The sequence below is a fragment of the Equus asinus genome, chromosome 1, assembly GCF_041296235.1.
Source record: "Equus asinus isolate D_3611 breed Donkey chromosome 1, EquAss-T2T_v2, whole genome shotgun sequence".
NCBI lineage: Eukaryota > Metazoa > Chordata > Mammalia > Perissodactyla > Equidae > Equus > Equus asinus.
Genome location: NC_091790.1, coordinates 149,358,568 through 149,378,402, shown reverse-complemented (window position 1 = coordinate 149,378,402; position 19,835 = coordinate 149,358,568). Strand labels below are relative to the sequence as shown.

General features: G+C 39.1%; 1 protein-coding gene across 1 annotated transcript in view; it reads right to left on the bottom strand.

Annotated features, from left to right (window-relative positions):
- AHR (aryl hydrocarbon receptor) overlaps positions 1 to 14,303 on the bottom strand; it is a 47,242-nt gene extending 32,939 nt beyond the window's left edge. The window contains exons 1-2 of the mRNA XM_044766448.2: positions 13,600 to 14,303; positions 2,138 to 2,325 (exon numbers count right to left, since the gene is read on the bottom strand). Coding sequence (XP_044622383.2) covers positions 2,138 to 2,325; positions 13,600 to 13,664 — 253 coding nt within the window. The 5' untranslated portion in view covers positions 13,665 to 14,303. The remainder of the gene's footprint in view (positions 1 to 2,137; positions 2,326 to 13,599) is intronic.
- Between the last annotated feature and the right edge of the window lie 5,532 nt (positions 14,304 to 19,835).

The window sequence follows — 19,835 nt, the reverse complement described above, 5'->3', positions numbered from 1 at the left end:
ACATATATAAATGTATACATTAAATATACATATATTAATGTGTGTGCATATATGCACACATATGTACAGACATACGCACACACTGCCTAGAAAGTAGTAATTAGTACTTAAGTGACACACTGGCTACTCTCTAAGCAGCTTCAGTTCGGCTCCACTACCTCTAAACAAGAGTAACCTATACATTTTTTTCTCTTTTTAACACATCTATCTAGCTTGATTGTCCATTATAAATGAGCAGGAAATGAAAAGGCAAAATGACTCCGTCAATACATCTTTACCAGAGTCAAGGAATGCCTCCTTGGCTTCTAGACTGCAAATTCTCTAAGGCCAGAGACCACATCTTACATGTCATGGAACCCCCACTATCATGGCATCAAGCAGTAAGCACAGCATGTGAACAAATGCTGAGGATCAGGACAGCATTCCATGAAGATGGGAGCGGCCTCGAGGTTACAATCTACAACAGGGGCTCGCAAACGTCAATATGCATCCAGCCCCACCACCAGAGTTGATAATTCCGTCAGTCTATGGTGCGCTCCATGATCCGGCATTTCTAACAAGTCCCCAGGTGATCCCTAATGCTGCCTGTCTGGGGACTACATTTGAGAACCACACATCTAGAGAAAAGTCCACAGAGTTTTGTTAGATATAAATGGTTCCTAGAAAAGAGAAGTAATTGACATATGGTCAGGAAAAACAATATAGGGAATCTGGAAATTTCGGTTCTAGCTCCAGCTCTCTCACAAACTGACTATACAGCTGATACAGACACACCACCGAATATCATCACATAACTCATCTTGATGATGATGGGTCTAGAATAGATGAAAAGTGAAAATTCAAAGACTTTTTATATAGAGCAGAGAAAATTTAAGTGTCTACTATGAACCTTTAAACAAAAATCTTCCCTGAAATTATTATCCTCAAATCAGTGTATATTACTCAGATCACAATCGTTAAACAATACAGCTTTTATCCAAAATAAAGAACATAGAGCAATCAAACAAACAAATAAATAAAAAGATGCTCAGACTAAACACGTCAAACCATCTAAACATAAACCTAAAGGGAAAAAACTGTTTCGCAATACTCTAAACACAAACTACAAACTCAAGTATCTGTCAATGTGTCTAGGGTATCAGTATCAGCAGCACCTGAGAGCTTGTCAGAAATGCAAAATCTCGCCATACCTAAACCCCTTTCTTCTTAACAAGATCTCTATGTGATTTGTAGGCACATTAGCACTGATACAGGCCACTGAGATTTTATTATTAATCCTTTACTAGCGTTTGTAAAATAACATGATATGTTTAAAAGACTGAACATTTCCTGAAAAAATCTATTTCTGACATATAAACAGATAAACAAGAGACACTGAGGAATTATTTTACATGAGAAGACACAACGAAACATTATTTTCAAATAAAAACTTCCATTTAAAGTACTTTATGACTATGAAATACAGTATGATTAAAAGGTAACAAATATCACCTAGCTCAAATGCCTGACTTTACAGCTGAGTGAATGAGGTACTACAGAGACGTTCACTGGTTTGGTTAAAGTCAAATACTTTGTCAGTGGTACAATGGAGACTGAAATCCAATTTTACTGAAATTCTAATGAAATACTCTTTCCAGTGCAAAAAAGATTTTTAATTACATTTTCCTGGAGTAAATATACAGTTAATATAAAGCTGTAGAAGTATATATAATTTTGAAGGATAAATGAAATGACATCTATAAAAACATATTGATGGAAACCCAGTAAAAAATATCATAGCAGTTAATGTGGTTTATTCTTTCCATAAAAAGAGAGACTTTAAAAAACTGAACTGGAAGAAATGGAACTGGAAACTGACATACTTACTCTGAGCATAACTTCCAAACAGAAGACTTTCAAAGAATGACACCACATACCATTAAAGCGGCAGCAGCTGTTTGATGAATGAATGTGGAAAACTGATTTTTGGAAATATTAAAACTTTGGCTTTGCCACTTAAGTTTTACCACACAGCAATAAACAAAACTTTTTCACGTATGGCTGATTTTTGCAGTTTTCAACACAGAAGCAGAAACAGCCATATTCAACCTAAGTATTTTGTAGGCAATTACGGAAAAATTAAACCCTTCTGTCTTACCATCAAAGAAGCTCTTGGCTCTTAGGTAACTGACACTGAGCCTAAGAACTGAAAGTTTGTCCAGCTTATTAATAACATCTTGTGGAAAAGGCAGAAGGCTGGCCAAACGGTCCAACTCCGTGTTAAGTCGGTCTCTATGCCGCTTAGAAGGATTGGACTTGATTCCTTCAGCTGGGACTGGCTTGACGCTGAAAAACAAACACACACCAGGAAATACTTTAAAATATATAAAGCAAAAATTTCTATTGCATTACAACATCTCAAATATTTCTCTAATAAAACAAACATCTAAAATCTACTTGAAGTTTACATAAATCCCTTCAAAATGCTTGGTTTATATCTTAATTAAGAAAAACAAGGGAATGCATAAAATTCTTTAAAATGTTTTATTAAAAGCTTAGGAAGTCATCATGGGAAAATGCAGTGCACGTCGTATAGACTTCATACTTCATTTACTTCATCCATTTGTGGTGTAGTGACTCCCAATTAAAAGTCTACCAGGACTCTTTTTTCCCCCTCAAACACAGCCATTGTTAGGGGAAGAAAAAAAAGAAATCTGCAATAAATTATGTGACAATTATGCTTCCTTTGCTGTCTTCACACAAGAAGCATCTTGGAATCATTTATGTTACAGATAAATAAGAGCGACTCTAAATAAAAAGCTTATCTCCATCATCCCCAGCTTCCTATATTTAACTTTCAACCTGTCAGTGACGACTTCTCAAAGCCCTTCTGGCACCTCCAGATGATCCTCCCACCAGCCTCCAATATTAAAGAAGAAAAAATTTGACTTTAGTTCTTTACACTTGTTGACTGACTAGAGGTTAACTAGTGATTCCTGGCAAATTTTGCTTTTATGACTAGTCAGTAATTCTACTTGACTATTAGCTTTCACAGTTGTTTGTTTCAGAAAATTCAGTGAAACTCCAACATTTAGCATGACTTTCATCTGGGAGAAAAGATATTTATGGTTAGGAACAGAACTTGAGTTCAGAAGTGAGAAACTGGACTTCGCATAAAGGCAGTAGCCAGGATTTCAGAGCAGAAACTTATTATTTAAAGTAAAATTACAGCTCTTCAGACACCCATGCTGAAATATAAATAGAGAAGATATTAAAAAAAAAACGAAGTAATTTTTAGATCATGCCTCTGCAACTTTTCTTTTGCCACAAAAATAAAGAATTATCTGGAGTATTCTTATGATGAAGACATTTTTTTCCCCAGTTTTATCGAGAAGACAAAGACATTTTTGACAATGTAAATTACAGTATCTTAAAAAGCAGAAATTGGCTTGAGCACAGTGATATTAATTTGACTCTAGCAAAACATTTCTAGATAATTTACATTTCCAACGTTATATGTGGAAAGGTAATACTTTATGCAAAAAGATGATAAAAAGCAAATATGAAATTTTAGCATTTTTTTACGCTGTCCCTACCAAGTCATTTCTTCAGAAGTTGTCTATTTCTATTTTTTCTATTACAGTTCATGTTATTTCTGCAAAAAGTAGGGGTAATAAATTGGTAAAGTAGCATATATACAAAATAAGTCAGTAGACACTTTCTCCAGACTGTTGGCATACCTGCATACGTAACAGACATTGGTGACTGTTCCTCCAGCTATCTTCCCCTAATCATATTCCATTTACAATCAAATTCAAGTTACTCCTAATGACTACATTTCTACAATTAATCAACTGAATTTCACCTTTTACCTATAATGCAAGGGTCCCTCATTGAATAATTCTCCACTGATTAACCACTTGTTAACACAAATAGTTATTTGCCCCTATCATGTCCTGGGCAGTCCAAGAAAACACTCCTCCTAAATATTCAAAAAGGGTTATGAGAGCTAAGTACAGCGAGCAACTGCTTGAAAAAAGATTTTTAGACAAAAGGTGATATCTGAGATGGGTCCTGAAAGATGAACAGGATTTCAGGAGGAGGCATGACGAAGGAATGGGGAACGGTGGGAAGTTCCCTGTGTGAAGCGTGAGGCACATGCGGCAAGAGACAGGAGAAGGGGGAAGCTGGTTGGGGCCACACTGTCTTAACAAATCTTGAGCACCGGCCAGGTGCCAAGCACAGAACACTTAGCACTGAAGAAAACACACTAAAGGCTCCTGTTCTTAGGAAGCTTATATTCCAGCGGGAGGATACATAAAGAAAGAAAGGAATCAATAAATAAACAAACAGATACCTTTTCAGGCTGGTAAGTGTTAAGAAGAAAAATAAAGCAAGATAAGAAACTAAGGAGTGACGAGGCTGCTGGTTTTGATAGCCTGCAGAGGTCTCTCTGATGTGATGTTTCAGCAGAGACATGAATACGATGCAGGAGTGAGCCATGTGGGTGTCTGATGAAAAAATGTTCAAGCCGGAGGAAACAGCAAGTTTCCTCCCAGAAATGGTGTAAAGTCGGACTTTCGTATCTAAGAGTCATCTTAAGCTTCTAGCTCGGGTTTACATGACCAGTCTTGTGTTTTACTAAGCTGACTCTGGTGATGGAGAGGATGGAACACAGGGCAGACATCAATGATGCCAGCAGTTCTTTCTAAAATATAAATCCATGTCATTCCTCTGATTCAAACCTTTCAGTAGCTCCACACAGTCCACTTTCTCTAGCCTAGCAAACAAAATCCTTGATCTTTCTACAGCCCCTAACTACTCCTCTGGCCTCATTTCCTCCAGCTAAAGCCTTCCTTGTCCATTATACTCCAGAGTGAACAGATTACTTAGTTACCAATAAGTACTGTGGTGCTTTCACACGTTACTCCCCAGAATCTCTTGTTCTGTCTCACCAGCTACAAAGTCCTGCTTAATTAGATCAGTTTTTTTTTTTAAAGAGTTTATTTTTCCTCTTTCTCCCAAAGGCCCCCGATACATAGTTGTGTATTTTTAGTTGTGGGTCCTTCCAGTTGTGGCATGTGGGATGCCGCCTCAGCATAGCTTGCTGAGCAGTGCCACGTCTGCGCCCAGGACTTGAACAGGCGAAACCCTGGGCCACCGAAGCGGAGAGCGTGAACTTAACCACTCGGCCACGGGGCCGGCCCCTAGATCACTGTTTAAAGTCCTCCCTGGCCTACTCACAAAGGATGCCTCTCCATATACATCTGTATCTTATGCATTTAATGTAAATGTCTTATACAACCATTCCATTAAGGAATATTCTGTGCAGATAGCATTTCCCATAAATTGAAAATGAAATCCAGTCTTGCACTCTTGGTAGCTCTCCAGTAATGATTACAAAACACTGGGGAGAAGAGAGGAACACAAACACTGAAGCAATACAAGCTGACATGACACAGAGAGAAGTAACAGTAACAGTATGAGAAAGAAGCTTAAAGGTATTCTTCCACGTGGTGTTGCTGCCTATCTTGTGCTGGCTTTCAGCAGTATTCAACCCTGCACTAGAAGAGACTGTTTCTTTACACAATGGACACTTGTCCACAGCTCTAATGTATTATTGCGCACACTATGGAATATTTAGCATGAGATCAAATTTCCTAAGTCAAGTGTTATGTAACCTATAAGCTTATATTTGTCTGTTGCTCTTATTACTACGTAAACAAGCATTTTTGTATCCCCAGTGCTCAGCATAGTACTTGACACAGAGTGGACTCTCGATTAACGTCTACTGCTTAGGAGTATTCAGAAAAGAAATGACTGGAGCTGACCAACGGAAACGATGTAAGAATAGTAAGTAAGGCCTGGCTTGAGATACTTAAACATTGCATTTGTGCCTATTGCAAAGTCCGGTACATAGCCAGACTCAAATGTTCACTGAACTGAACTGACTTGCTGACTGACTAGGTATAGGAAGTAAGGGAGACGAAAACATTGAGTGAGAAGAGGGCGCAAATAACTGGAGTTTGTAGCTTAGGATAACAATGACATTTCCTAGAGGAAGGTACACCAAAGTAAGAGAAAAAGAGTCTTGAGGACAGACCTCAATGATACCAACATTTAGATACAAGGTTGAGGAAGAGGCGAGGGGAGGAATGATAAGACAGACAAGAACCAGGGTAGAATATTTTGGAGGCCACAAAACAAAGTCAAATGCACAGAGAATTAAGTAAGGTCAGGGCGGAGAAGTCCCCGCTGGACTTGGTGTTTCAAATCCACTGTTGTTAAAGTAATAGATTTAACACACTTTTTCACTGATTTTGTGAGAAATATCTAGAATATTTTGTGAAAATATTTCCTACTTATCCACACATATTGAAAATACACAGAATAATTAAAAATAGAGAGTAACCCTACATCAATCACACTTGACTTGGGTTATGCTAACACTTTTACTTTTGTATTAACTTTAAGTTTATGACAAAATATACCGACAAAAATTGCTTTAAATAGAAGGCTACACTTGAACTATAAATAAACATCCCTGTAAGATTGGATTTTGGAGATCTGGTGTTCAAACATCGGCCGAAATGAGACACCATAGCTGTTCATCAAGCAAAGGAACAATTTATTAGTTTTTTAAACCTAAACCTCAAAAATCTTGTCCCAACCTGTAAATCAAAATTGTTGTGAAATCAAGACTCTAGCTGACTGCAGGCCATATTTGTGTTTTAGGAGCCCCGCATGCTGTGAGTACTGGTGGTGACAGGCCCAACAGCGTGTCCAATGCCAGTCTGAATGCTATCTTAAAGGCTTTTTAATATCCCAATCTAAAATGTCTGTTAGGCTCACCACTTGTGCCCAGTGTTTGAAACAAAGTGGAAAATTTAACCACCTAGTTTAATCATAAATTACTGTAATTGTAAATGTTTATAGTTTTATATGACATTTATCATAAAACCTCAAATGACATGCAAAGATACATACAGTTTCAGTAACCCTATGAGATTAAAGTGACATTTTCTAACAGAGATTACCTATCACAGTACTGCGTTTGCTGTATCAGCTTTTTCCTCTCAGCGATTTAATCTACTCCCACAGCTTCAGTCTACTTGTTTATCTTTATTTCCAGGCTCTGTACCTGGATGTCCTCTCATTCATATTTTCCAGAATTTGGGCACTCCCTTCTCTGCATCTACCATGGTACTACTCTCAATCCAACAACTAGGAAATTGAAGTATTCCTCAGTAAATCTATCATACCAACTACACCCAATTAAGCCCAACTCTTAAACCCACTCATTCTTCATTTCCCTCCCACGGCAGCTTCAGTGTGTACTTATTTATCTCTGAATACAAATGTTGAATGCTTACAGTCATAAATTACATGCTTAATGTAATAAAGGAGAAGTGATCTGTGACACAAAGTCAAATATCATTGTTAGGCTGAATCCAGCTGGATATTTTATTTCCTTATATGAGGCAAAAAACATCTACAAAAACTTCTGAGAATTTTGGCTGAAAGTCACTTTTAATGAGTTAGAATTCTCCGGCGACCACTCTCCTGCTGCCACTCTACAGCTGTGATGGGTTTTTCCCTTCTTTTTGCTATTCCTAAGGAGAAGCTATTAAGGTATAAAAAGCACATAGTCTCTAGCACAAGACTTTAACAGTGAAAACCTGGAACATGAAATATGTCCTAGAAAGCAGTTACTTCCAAAATCCTAAAAAACGTCATTAAGAATGTTCGTTTTTTTCCTTTTCTTCTATGAATGTACACCTTTTTTTTTAGTATTTCCCTTGAAACTCACATAAAATATACCTAGTATATCAAAATCATGAAAACATTAAAATTTTAAGTGGTGCTTAACTGTTAAATTAGTAGATAATTCTCACATACCTACTATGTGCACAGACTTTGAAGCTCTGGTTGCTACAGAGACAAATAAAACATAAATCTATCTTTAAAGAGCTTATCTTTCTTACTTAGGAGGAGATTCATTCTATAAAAAGGCAAAATCAAACATAATGTTTTGTTCAATAACGTATGTGCCATAAAAGGCATGAAAGTCAGAGCTCATGGACAGGTAGAGAAATGGGGCAAGATTTCAGGGCGATGTGGCATCTAAATCAGGTCTTAAAAGACAGGTAAGTCGCTTCTGGTCTCATGATGGCAGAGTACGTAGTTTTTTGCAACTACCCTTCTCTTCCCGAAAATCATGAAAAACAAGGAAAACAAAGAGAAACACAAAGTCTGTCTCCAATAAATTTAAGAGACAGCTAAACTCAGATATGAATAATATGAAGACGAAAAATTGGTAGAAAAGAAACCAATGACATCACAGAAGGAAATGTTATCAGTAGTGTATTACTTTGCTTAGCAGTAAACAATATTTACAGTTATAGATGCAACACCGAAAACGGATTTAATCCAAAATTGTGATAAAATTATATTGGGAGGATAAAGAAAGGTGAAGGAGAGATGAAATAGTGCTAATAACCTTAGCTATCAAAATAACACGCCAACAGATAACGCCTAATACACTGAACTTAAGACAGCATTATACATATATTATTGACTTTTTTCATGTGCATGTGTATTTAATAGGAATACTTTTCAAAACAATATTTCAATCAAAAAAGGGGAAAAGAGCAAACTGAAAGATATATGACAAAGCAAATCAAAATGTAAAGGACACCTCGAGTAGAAAAGTCTGCGTGCACACACACTGTTACTAATACAACACACACATACACATGCAGACCCACACACAATCCCAACATGTAAGTTCAATTATCTACCCCATCTTTCTTGCCTATGAAACTGACAATATTTTTAAAGCAAAAATGCAAAGACATAGGCACTCCTACAGGCTACCAATAGGAATGTAAATTTTTTGTAGAGTAATGTGACACTATGCTCCAGAGCATAATATTTGACTCAACCTTAAAAGTTACCTTTGGACCCCAAAATTCTACTTACAGAATTTTTCCTACAGAAATAACTAATAATTTGCATAGAAATTCATATATCTCAAGGGTATTCTCTGAAATACTAGTTAACATATTAAAAGGCTGGAAATAACAGAATTTCCCCCAAAAGAAAAATAGTGAAATAAATTATGGAACATTAACAGAATAGAGGACCACGCAGCCATTGAAAACAATGCTTTAAAGGAGGCGACATATGTAGCAAATCAATCAGAGGGAGGAAAAGACTCTCGGAGGAAAGGGCGCCAATGCAAGTATGCAGATAGGCAAGCACAAATCATGCATGGGAAATGGTAAATAATTTATTTCAAAACACTAACCATTTGAGAAGAAACAGTGGACAGGAAAGAACTCCCTAGAATATGGGTGTGCCATATGCATCACTGAACTTCATCACCTGAGCAGTACCGTGGAGCTGGTTAAGAACCTAAGCTTTGGAGCCAAAGACCTGCAACCCGATATTCAAACTCAGCTTTTTCATCTACTACCTGACAAGTGAATCTGAACCTCAGGTCCCTATCTAGAAAACTGAAACAATATCTTTTCATACCACGATTATAAAAATGAAATAAAATGATGATGTATGTAGGGCACTGTGCATGCTTGTAGCACAGTGAGTACTAATAAACAGTAGTTCTTTTATATTAAACCACTATGCAAAAAAGTAAATTGTAAAAGCAGTGTGGAAGTAGAAAGTTACCGCTGTTAAAGATTTGCATGGTACTTATTTCCAAGTAATTGCTTAATTATATCCATCAATAAGCATGTGGGATGTAAGTTTATTTGCCAGTGGAGTAGCATATTTCAGCCATACCCGTAATTGAGAACATAATCATATACTGCCTCTTACTGTTTCACAGGAGAATTGACTGTCTGTGATAATCACAGACAAAAATTATTTAAAGACTAGAATTTGTGTCTCTGTTTCATTTCTATCATTAGCAGTCCTCATAATTTATAAAATGTTTTTGTTCTGCTAATTTTAGCTGTGAGAGTGTCAGTGTAAGTGCTGACTGTCCTGCTTTATTGGTCAATCACTTGCTCAGGTCTGCAAAAGCAAGGCAAGTAGACTTCACCTTTTAGTTTAGACCTACTGCTGCCATTTATTTTTTATAAATGTTACCCATAACTAAACACTTTGACTTATTTCATAGTTCCAATTCGTAAGAGCCTCTATAGTCACTAGGTATAAACTATTTAAGTAAAGCTATTTGAAGAAAAATGATGGTGGAGAAATAATTATCTAACTGAAAAAACTTAGCGTATTTTAGAAGCTATTTAGAAAATATCACAGTATATTTATATGAAACATTTTCAGTGAAACATTATTCTACTTAGTAGAATAAAATGAGATTCATGAGGTTTAAATAGAATGAACAACAATTTAGAAAATACAGCAAAGAAGACAACACTTTTATATTATATTAATGTTATGAGTATGTTAACAAAGTAAAAAGGATCAGCTAAGGTTGGGAAGTTATTTCCAGTTCTGACACTTCATGATGGCTGCTGGCTTGATCACCACAATTGCTGACCTAATTTTTCAAATGTAAATGTCATTTACTCAAAACCTACTATTTGCCAACATTCAGTACTAACATTCTAGAAATACGGTAAATTGAAGTACTACTATACCTATCTTCAAGAGACAAGATAACTAAACAAATGAACAAAAACGCTTTCATCTCCAAAGAAAGTAAAATAAAACCAGGACTTAAGTAAAAAATATTTTGGGGGCCAGCCCCGTGGCCGAGTGGTTAAAAGTTCTGAGTGCTCAGTTTCAGCGGGCCGGGGTTCGGATGCCAGGTGCAGATCTGCTCCACTCATCAGCCATGCTGTGGAGGCATTCTACATACAAAGCAGAGGAAGACTGGCACAGATGTTAGCTCAGGGCTAATTTTCCTCAGGAAGAAAAAAGAGGAGGATTGGCAATGTATGTTAGCTCAGGACGAATGTTCCTCACACACACAAAATTTATTTCGTTTTGTTTTTATTTTTGATCAAGGTTATTAAGTACAGAACAACATTTTAAGGAAAATTATAGTAGAATCTATTCCTAAGGGTATCTTTGAAAATTTCTTTAAGAACATGTACCGGATGCAAGGTTGCTTCAGATCCTTAAATTTCCTAACTTTCATTACTCCAAAAAGAAAAAGGAAACATTTACTGAATATCTACTACGTACAAGATACTTTAGTGGGATAAAATCTAACACATTTAGAATGTATTTCCTACTAATACGATAATTTTCAATGTCAGACTTGCCACTAGGGGGAGTTTATCTTGTTTAATATAATTCAACTGAAGATTGGAAGAACTTCAGGTTAAAATTGTCATCTTCTTGATTCCAAAATTTTATGGAATTGTATATTCAAATGGCCATCTTACTAACAGTCACATAATTATGCTACAATATATTTCCTCTTTCAGGAAATAAAATGGCTATCATCTAAGGGGTCAAAGTTAAATAGATCTCAATAGCATTTTTAGCCTAAACAAGATGTATTTTTCTGACAACGTTGGCATATTTTAGACCCCATTAGCTCCAAGCTAGTAATTTAGCTAAAAAGTTCATATTCAACTTAATATTGAGTTTAATGGTCACATTCCTAAAATGAACTTTGATTAACTGTTTATAAAGTTAATTACTTTTCATTTGGGTAAAAACAATTGATAAACAATTCCAGATGATTCTGTAAATGCCAGCACTAAGTGTTTCTTATGGAGCAATGTAGTGACATTTTAAGGCATTTATATGATTAGAAGTAATGCATGGTGCTCAATAAAGATCTGATAAACGTCTATACTAACTAAAAAAAACAAAATGAGGGTAAATGTGGGAAATGTTTTAGTTATATTGTAGTACAAGAGATTATTAAATACAATATGTTAAAGTCTTAGGAAGTATATTAAGATGTTAAGATGAAATAATAAAAGGTACATGTTACCTAAATAAAAGAAAATGTAATACGTTTAAAGGGAAGATCTTTAATAAAATGTTAACTAGGAGCCAAAAATAAACTTTATAATGAATACAAAATTAAGGTTTTTGATTTTTCTTAAAAAAGTCACCTAAGGTCCTTTTGCAACACTGACTGAAACCCACTAACTTAAAAATCCATCAGGGAGATCTTCAAGTTTTCTGACCATACACATAAAACCCATGATACCTCTATTATGTATTATGCTATTGTTTTAGTAATTACATAGAACAGGCATTTGTAATGCCTCTCAATGTTAAATAACCATCAAGGTTAAAGTCAAATTAGGCAAATACATTTTTATATAAGAAACCACTCCACAAAATGCATGTATTGTAAACCAATGTCACAGAACAGCCAAGACAGAAAATTGCTGACTCGGCAGTATTCCTAATGTCAGCCACACTGCAGGCTAAGACTTCCAAATTTTAATCAGTCTATTTATAGATGAATATCCTCTATTAATGCCAAGCCTAGTTCTGAAGAACTGTGATCACTGAAATTCTAAAAGGAAATTAAAGCTCCGGAATAATGAAACTTTTAAACCAAGTTACTGATTTTAAATAGAAATCTTAAACTGTTATTTTTCTGGTTTGGATTAGTGACCTAAGTTTTAAGCAAAATGCATACTTCTGACTTGCTCTGACCAAACCTTTAACGTGTTCTTAAAATTGTTTAGGAAAATCTGAAAAATGGGAAGTAAAGTAATAGGAATAAACACATGAATACAGCCAACTCAACAAAAGTGAACCTGTCTCAAGCACGGATTCTTTTCTGAAAAAAAAATTATTTTACAGTATTTGCCATCGCACACAAATAGCTCACCAAAACAAACAAAAAACCTAAGTTTGTCATCGTTCTATTAGAATTGACAAAACTTTGCAGCAGGGGAAAAGGAAATTAGAGAAAGATGCTTAGAAGGAAACGTCTGTTTCAATAATTCCAGTTCCAAATCTTGTATTTTACACACCCTAACACTACCCCAAAAATGATACGAAAGCTCCCTACAAAGGTGGCTGAAAACACAAATCCCCCACTGTATCCTGTCCATTACACTCACTCACACCTGATACCATCTCTCTACATTTTACCGATATGGTCACATTGAGCGCTACAAAATTACTGCCAAATAAGTAAATAAGAGCCCAACGGAAAACCAGGTGCACTGGCCCAAAAAATACCTTCAGAGGCACCCAGCCCCTTTCTGCACACAGCACGTGTTCAGCTCTTTAAAACATCTCGCCCTACCGGGAACGAGAATTATGACCGTCCTCTAACCTAACCGATGAGGATATTAAAGTGGAAAGGGATTTCAAGCCGGACTTAGGTTAAGTAATCCACCAGCCCCACATAGCCGACCAGAGCTGTCAACAAATTAGGACCACAGCAGAGAGAAGAGAGCAGCAAATGGGTGGGGGTGTCAGAGGGTGCGTGTGCGCTGGGGACAGGCGGGACAATTTTTAAAATGCAATAATTTAAAAAGGGAAGAGCCAAGGCCTGGGTCTCTCGACCGGCCTCCAAATCTCGATTCCACGTGCTGTGTCCGGAACGGACCTAATCCCCAGCCCGCGGGGATTTGGGGGCGGAGGGCGGCCGCCCCCGGCACCCGCGCGCCCACCCCTCACCGAGGACGCGCTCCCGCCACTCACGTTTTCTGCACTGGCTTCCGCCGCTTGCGACTGGCGTAGGTGATGTTGGCGCTGCTGCTGTTCATGGTGCCCGACCGGCGGCGGCTCCTCCCCGGGCGCGGGTGCGGACGGCCCAGTCCCCGGGACCCGGCGGCGACTCGGACGGCGGCGGCCGGCGCCGAGTTCCACGAAGCCGCTCCCGCCGCTCCACCTGCGTCCTCCCCGGGCGGTGGCGAAGACGCCGCGCCCCGCGCGCCTTGGCTCCCGCAACCCCGCGCGCCCAGGTGAGCCGCCCGGGCCTGGCGCCGGGGGGCGAGGGGCGGATACCGGGGCGCGAGGCGGCGCAGGTGCCCTCTACACCGGCGGAGGCGGCGCGGCGCTGCCCACAGGTGAGGCGGCCCGGGCGGAGGAGGAGCCTGTTTGGAATGCCGGCCTGGGTCGCGCGCGGTGCCGCCGCGCCCCGTGACCGTCGCCGCGGCCCCTTGGGTAAGGGAGGCGCCGCCGCGCTGCTCCTGGGGCTTCCCCGATCCTGGGTGCTTCCCGCCCGCGGTGCTTGGACTCCGGCCGCCACTCCCGGTGCCACCAGCTTCCGCTCTGCTACGCAGCTGCCCCTGGTCTGAGCCAGTGGTCCTGGGCACGCTCCCGGGATGGAGCGTCGAGTGCACCCGCACGGCGTTGCCTCCCGCCGCCGCGCGCACCGGCTGAATAGCAGCAGCGCCCCCGACCCCTCTCCGGCCCCGCCCAGCCCCTCGTGGCCCCGCCCCTCCCGCTTGGCCCCGCCCTTCCACTCCGTCTCCCTCGAGGGCCCCACCCTCCGTGCACGTGATTACGTAAGACGTAACGACACCCCCCAGTAGCCATCTTCTTGAGGTCGTGGAGTAGAATTCCGTGGCCACATTTGCAGCCCGGAAAGAGGTGTGACAACAGGTTACGTCTTGTGGCCAAACGTTTTGTAGCTAGATTATCTCAAGGATAGACATGCCGGATAGTGAGCTTAACTTCACCTATGTGAGAGTCAGTGACTCAGCTAACCTTTGGCTAAGGATTGCAGTGAGCTGGCGGATAACCAGTGGGACTCTCAATTTTCCTAGAGGGGAGGGCTTCAGGAGGCCACATCTGAGTTAGAAGGCTAGGAGTTTCCTTGGCGCTTTTTTTTCTTGTCTCCATCCTAAACAATATATCTCTTCCTTAGCCAGAATAACTTTGTTATTTCAATAAGGTTGAAAGGAAAGAAGCAAGGAAGAAGGGAAGCACGTGGCATTTGGGGATAAGTAGTTTGGTATGGTTGGACAGAGGAGATAGAAGTGAAGTTCTGGAATTCTGTGATCAAACCATAGAGCCTTGATAAAGAGTCTGGATTTTATTCTGTAGGCATTGGAAACCTTTTAAAGATACTTAGCGGGAAAAATGACATTCTGGTTTCTTGGAAAAGTCACTCTAGGAGGAAAGGGCAAACGATTACAGGAGAGCAGTAGTGGATGCAGAGAGAGTAGTTCAGCAGTTGGTGAAATAGTCCGGGCGAAAGCCCCGGGAAGTGGCAGTGGGGATGGAGAGAAGAGAGAAGATTCAGATGATGATAGAAAAGGATAAGAAAATAGGGGAAGAGAGAGCAATCTCAAACGGCTTCAAGATTTCTGACAAGAATTCTGTGTTGTTAACCAAGATAGTGAACACAGAGGAGAATGTCTGCTTTTCAGGAGCAGAAGGGCGTCCAGATTAAGATATCTGGATGACATCTCACACCATACCCATTCCAACGTTTTAAAATGACTTCAAGCTGTTTCCACCTGGTAAATTTGTTACCTCGACTTCAGCGCTTCAATAAATTAAACTCATCATTTTCTTTAGCTGAACCTTTGTCATTGGCTCTACCATTCTCCACATCAACCTATGAATCATGTTCAACTTGTCTGATACTTATGTCTAAATATTCCAGCAAATACTATTAAATTTTCCAAATATTCTAAATATTCCAAATTAGAAGTATTTGTAATTTTAATTTCTAATTTCTAATTCCAAATTCTAAATTTTCCAGAATGGAAATATTCCAAATTCTAAATATTCCAAATTTTCTAACTATTCCAGCAAAAACTATTAAATGGGGGGCGGGGGGAGAGATGAGGTGTGAAAGACTGGCCTTCAGCTAACATCTGTGCCAGTCTTCCTTTATTTTATGTGGGATGCTGCCACAGTGTGGCTTGGCCAGTGGTGTTAAGTCCACGCCTGTGATCTGAACCAGTGAGCCCTGGCCGCCAAAGCAGAGCACAGGATCTTAACCACTACTTCCCCAGGCGGGAGCCAAGAAATACTATTAAATTTTGTTCTCTGCAATATCCCTAATTCATCTCCCTCCACTTTATTCTTCAATAATAGCAGAGAGAGAGTGCCTAGCTCAGATGCCATACCATGTGGGATTCCTAAACTGATATTATCCCCTCCACACATTAATTCAATCAAGAGAGATTTGAGGGTAACCCCTATGTAACAGGAATTGTTCTAGGACTGAGGGGACAATGGTGAACAAAAACAGAAATGTCCAGGCATTCCTGGTGGCATAGTGGTTAAGTTTGCTCACTCTGCTTCAGTGGCTCAGGGTTCACGGGTTTAGATCCGGGGCACAGACCTATACACCACTTGTCAAGCCATGATGTGGTGGTGTCCCACATATAAAACAGAGGGAGATTGGTACAGATGTTAGCTAAGGGACAATCTTCCTCAAGCAAAAAGAGGAAGCTTGGCAACGGATGTTAGCTCAGGGCCAGTCTTCCTCACCAAAAATAGTAAAAGAACAAACCCAGAAATGTCGTGTGCTTTCAGGGAATACTGTAATGGAGAAGTACATGACTCAGTATAATCTGGTAGTAGATAAACTTGACCTTGTCATTAGGGCAAAGATAGATGGTGATTGAGCTGAGGTCTGAAGGATAAAGTAGGGTTACTTGGGAGAAAGCAGGGGAAGAGCACTCCAAGCCAATGAAAGGGTACAAGCAATGTCCCTTTAGTGGGAAGGACCCTGGCAGGTATGAGGGACTAAAACAAGTTCAATATGAGCGGGGGAGAAGGGTACAAATGATCAAACGTGTGTTTCAAAAATATCACTGTATCTGCAGGATGTAGAACAGATTAAAGAAGGAGGAGCAGGGTGGAATGGGTGGAAGTAATACTCTAGGAAACCATTTGCAGTAGCCCAGCCAAGAGATGACAATTATTGACACTAGGATGGAGGTGATGGTGGAGATGGAGAAAATTGACAGATTCCATAGATATTTGGGGCATCTTGGAAGATGGAGTAGATTTATGACAGTGAGGGAAGAGGATGTGTCAAAAACATAATAATAGTGTTCTGAACTATGTATCTGGCTATGTGATAATGGCATGTACTGGTGGGAAAATATTAAGTTAGCTTTGGATCTCTAATGGTTGAAGCACATTTGAGATAGCTAAGAGAAGATGTCAAGTAGGCCATGAATATACTTGTAACTCAAAGAGGATGTATAAACTGGAGATATAAATTCAGAAGTCATTTGCATTTAGGTGATGAGAATGTGGAGGTTGTAGGGTGCGAATATATACTAGAAAAGAAGGAGTGGGCCCCAAAGAACTTCAATATGTAATATCTAATTGCTGGATAGAAGATGATGGTCCCATAAAACTGAATGAAAAGAGTTGCTAGAATGATCACAGGAAAGTAAAGGAACTATCGTGTCATGGAGGCCAAAGAGGAAGAGTGTTGGGAGTGGTTCACAGTAGTGAATGTTGTTGAGAGGTTCAAATGAGATGAGAACTGAAAACGTCTTTTTTGGCTTCTCAACACGAGGTCATCGGTGACTCTAGTGAACGCTATGTTGGTGGGCTGGTGGCCCTGCAAGTCAGATTGAAGTGGGCGCAGCATTGAATTGGAGATGAAGAAATGACATCAGCAAGCACAGACAGTTCTTTCTTTAAAAGTTTGGCTGTGAAAGGGAGAGACCTAGAATGGTAGCTAGGGGGAGTAAAGGGTTAAATTAGGGTTTGGTTTGGTTTTTAATGAAGGATACTTAAGCAGTTGAGAGATGAGGGAGAGCTTGAGACCGTGTAAGAAAGACAAAGAATAGTAAAGGAACAATAGATACTAATTAAAAATAGTAAAGGCAGGAGGGAATGAGCGCCAAAGAAGAAAGGGGGAATTAGGATTATTAGATTAGATAATAGCAGAAAGAACTCCTGTAGTGCTTTCCTCTTCAAAGTGGTCCACAGCTTCTCATGGAAGTGATAGGAAATGCAGAACCTCTGGTATCCTTACTGAGTCAGAATCTGAATTTAACAAGATCTCCCAGGTGATTCAAATGTACGTGAAGTTTGAGGAGTATTGCTCTACAGAAGCTGGAGGAAGAGATGATGGTGGGTGAGATGGAGTGGGCTGGGGTACTTTTGGATCAGAAAGATGAAGATGTGATGAGGAGGGTAGCAAGACTGACGAAGGAGCAGATGTGTTTTGTGGTTGATGGTTTTTGTTTTATTGTAATTTTATAAGACTATAAAGTAAAAGTGATGCAGGATGTGGCAACAGGGAACTAGGTGGACATCAACCCTATATCTTGGATGTATGATGAGAAAAAATAATTAGGTACCGTTTGGGAGATAACAGCCTCAGGGAGAGCCAGTTTTCAGTTTAAGGCAAAGGATGGAGCAAGCTCCCAAAGAAGACAGTGCATGGCGGGGAGTTCGCTGTTCATGAATTAGCAATTCCAGGGGCACAGAGTTAACCATAGTCTCTGTCATACTTTCTCCTTGATTTCTTCATCTCTGTATTCTTATTCATAGCCATTCTATCTAAAATGTATAAAGTCTAAAGAAATAATTTCCTCCTAGCATAGGAACTTTAAGGATGAAAAATGCATGTCAAAACATAATTTATTGATTCTGTAGCTTAAAGTTCCTTTTCAGAAAAGGGATATACTAAATGTACTGAATTGCATGAATCAATCTTAATTTAGTGTTTTAAAAAAATGTCCACCTTTTTAAGGTTGTTGGTTATTTGCTACAATCATTCTCTATCTTATTTTGTCCTACTTCCGTACCCTTATTTTGTTTTTTACTTTAGGACTGTTTTCCTAATCCAGAAATCTTATCATGCTATACTATATTAGAATTAGTTTAGTAATTGATCTTGGTGTACCAAGATTAGAATAGAATATCAATAAGATTTTCAGAATTCGTTTTATTTTAATAGTGACACCATGCACTTCCCTTGAAATTTTTGCTTAGTATGTCAATAAAATCAGTCTTTCTAGTATAATGCCATTACCAAAAAAAGAAGAAAAAAGAATGAGTTGCCGCTTTCTAGAAACTATCACTTTCTGTTCTAATAGCACCACTGTAGAACATGGTTCTCAAAGTGTGGTTTGTGGCCATCGCTAAAATTTTTAAAATTTCTCTGAGCAATTTTTAGGTAATAACATGATTTTTTCTTATAACAATTAATTTCCCTATAAATGTTTATGAGTATTTGACTGCCTTATCCAAAGCACCATTATCCTTTTATTTAGTTGAGGTGAGATGACTTTCTGATGCAACTATATGTCTATGGGTTCCTTTTTCTTGCTAAATATTATGAGACAAAGAAGTACGTTTTAGGAATGCTATTATAAATAATAGCTGTTTTAGAATAAAGGAAAATAACTAAACTGAGTGGTACCCTATTCTGTTACAGTACATGCCTCATTCATTTTATTCTGTGAGGTTTTAACTCCTATAATATACCAGACACTGTGAGATACAGTTGTGATATCAGACATATTCCTAGCCTCTTAGGATTTACATTCTAGTGAGAGAGACAAGAATTAATCAAGTAGCTTTACAACTAGATGTCTAATTGCAGCTGTAATCAGTACTATGAAATGTGTACTCTGAGAATGTGTGGTAGGTGAATTTGACTTGGTTAGGAGAGGTTGCCCTGAAGAAGCTCCATCTGAATTCTGCGGCATAGGTAGGCATTTTGTCAGTAAAGTAGGGAAGGAGGTGCATTCCATGCAGACAGAACATTTATCACAATTTTTGCCTCCTCTTCAATCCTGCAGCTCCTTACTGTAGGCCTTCAGAATGATCTATTTCAGTCATACTCTGCTTCTACAACTTAGATCACACATTATAGTTATATCAAATATCTTAGATCACATAGCCCATGCTTCACAAACTGTGTACTGAGGCACCCCAAGGGCACCCCAACAAACTTAAAGGGGCACCAACATGGGATATTTACATTTTCAAGGTCAACA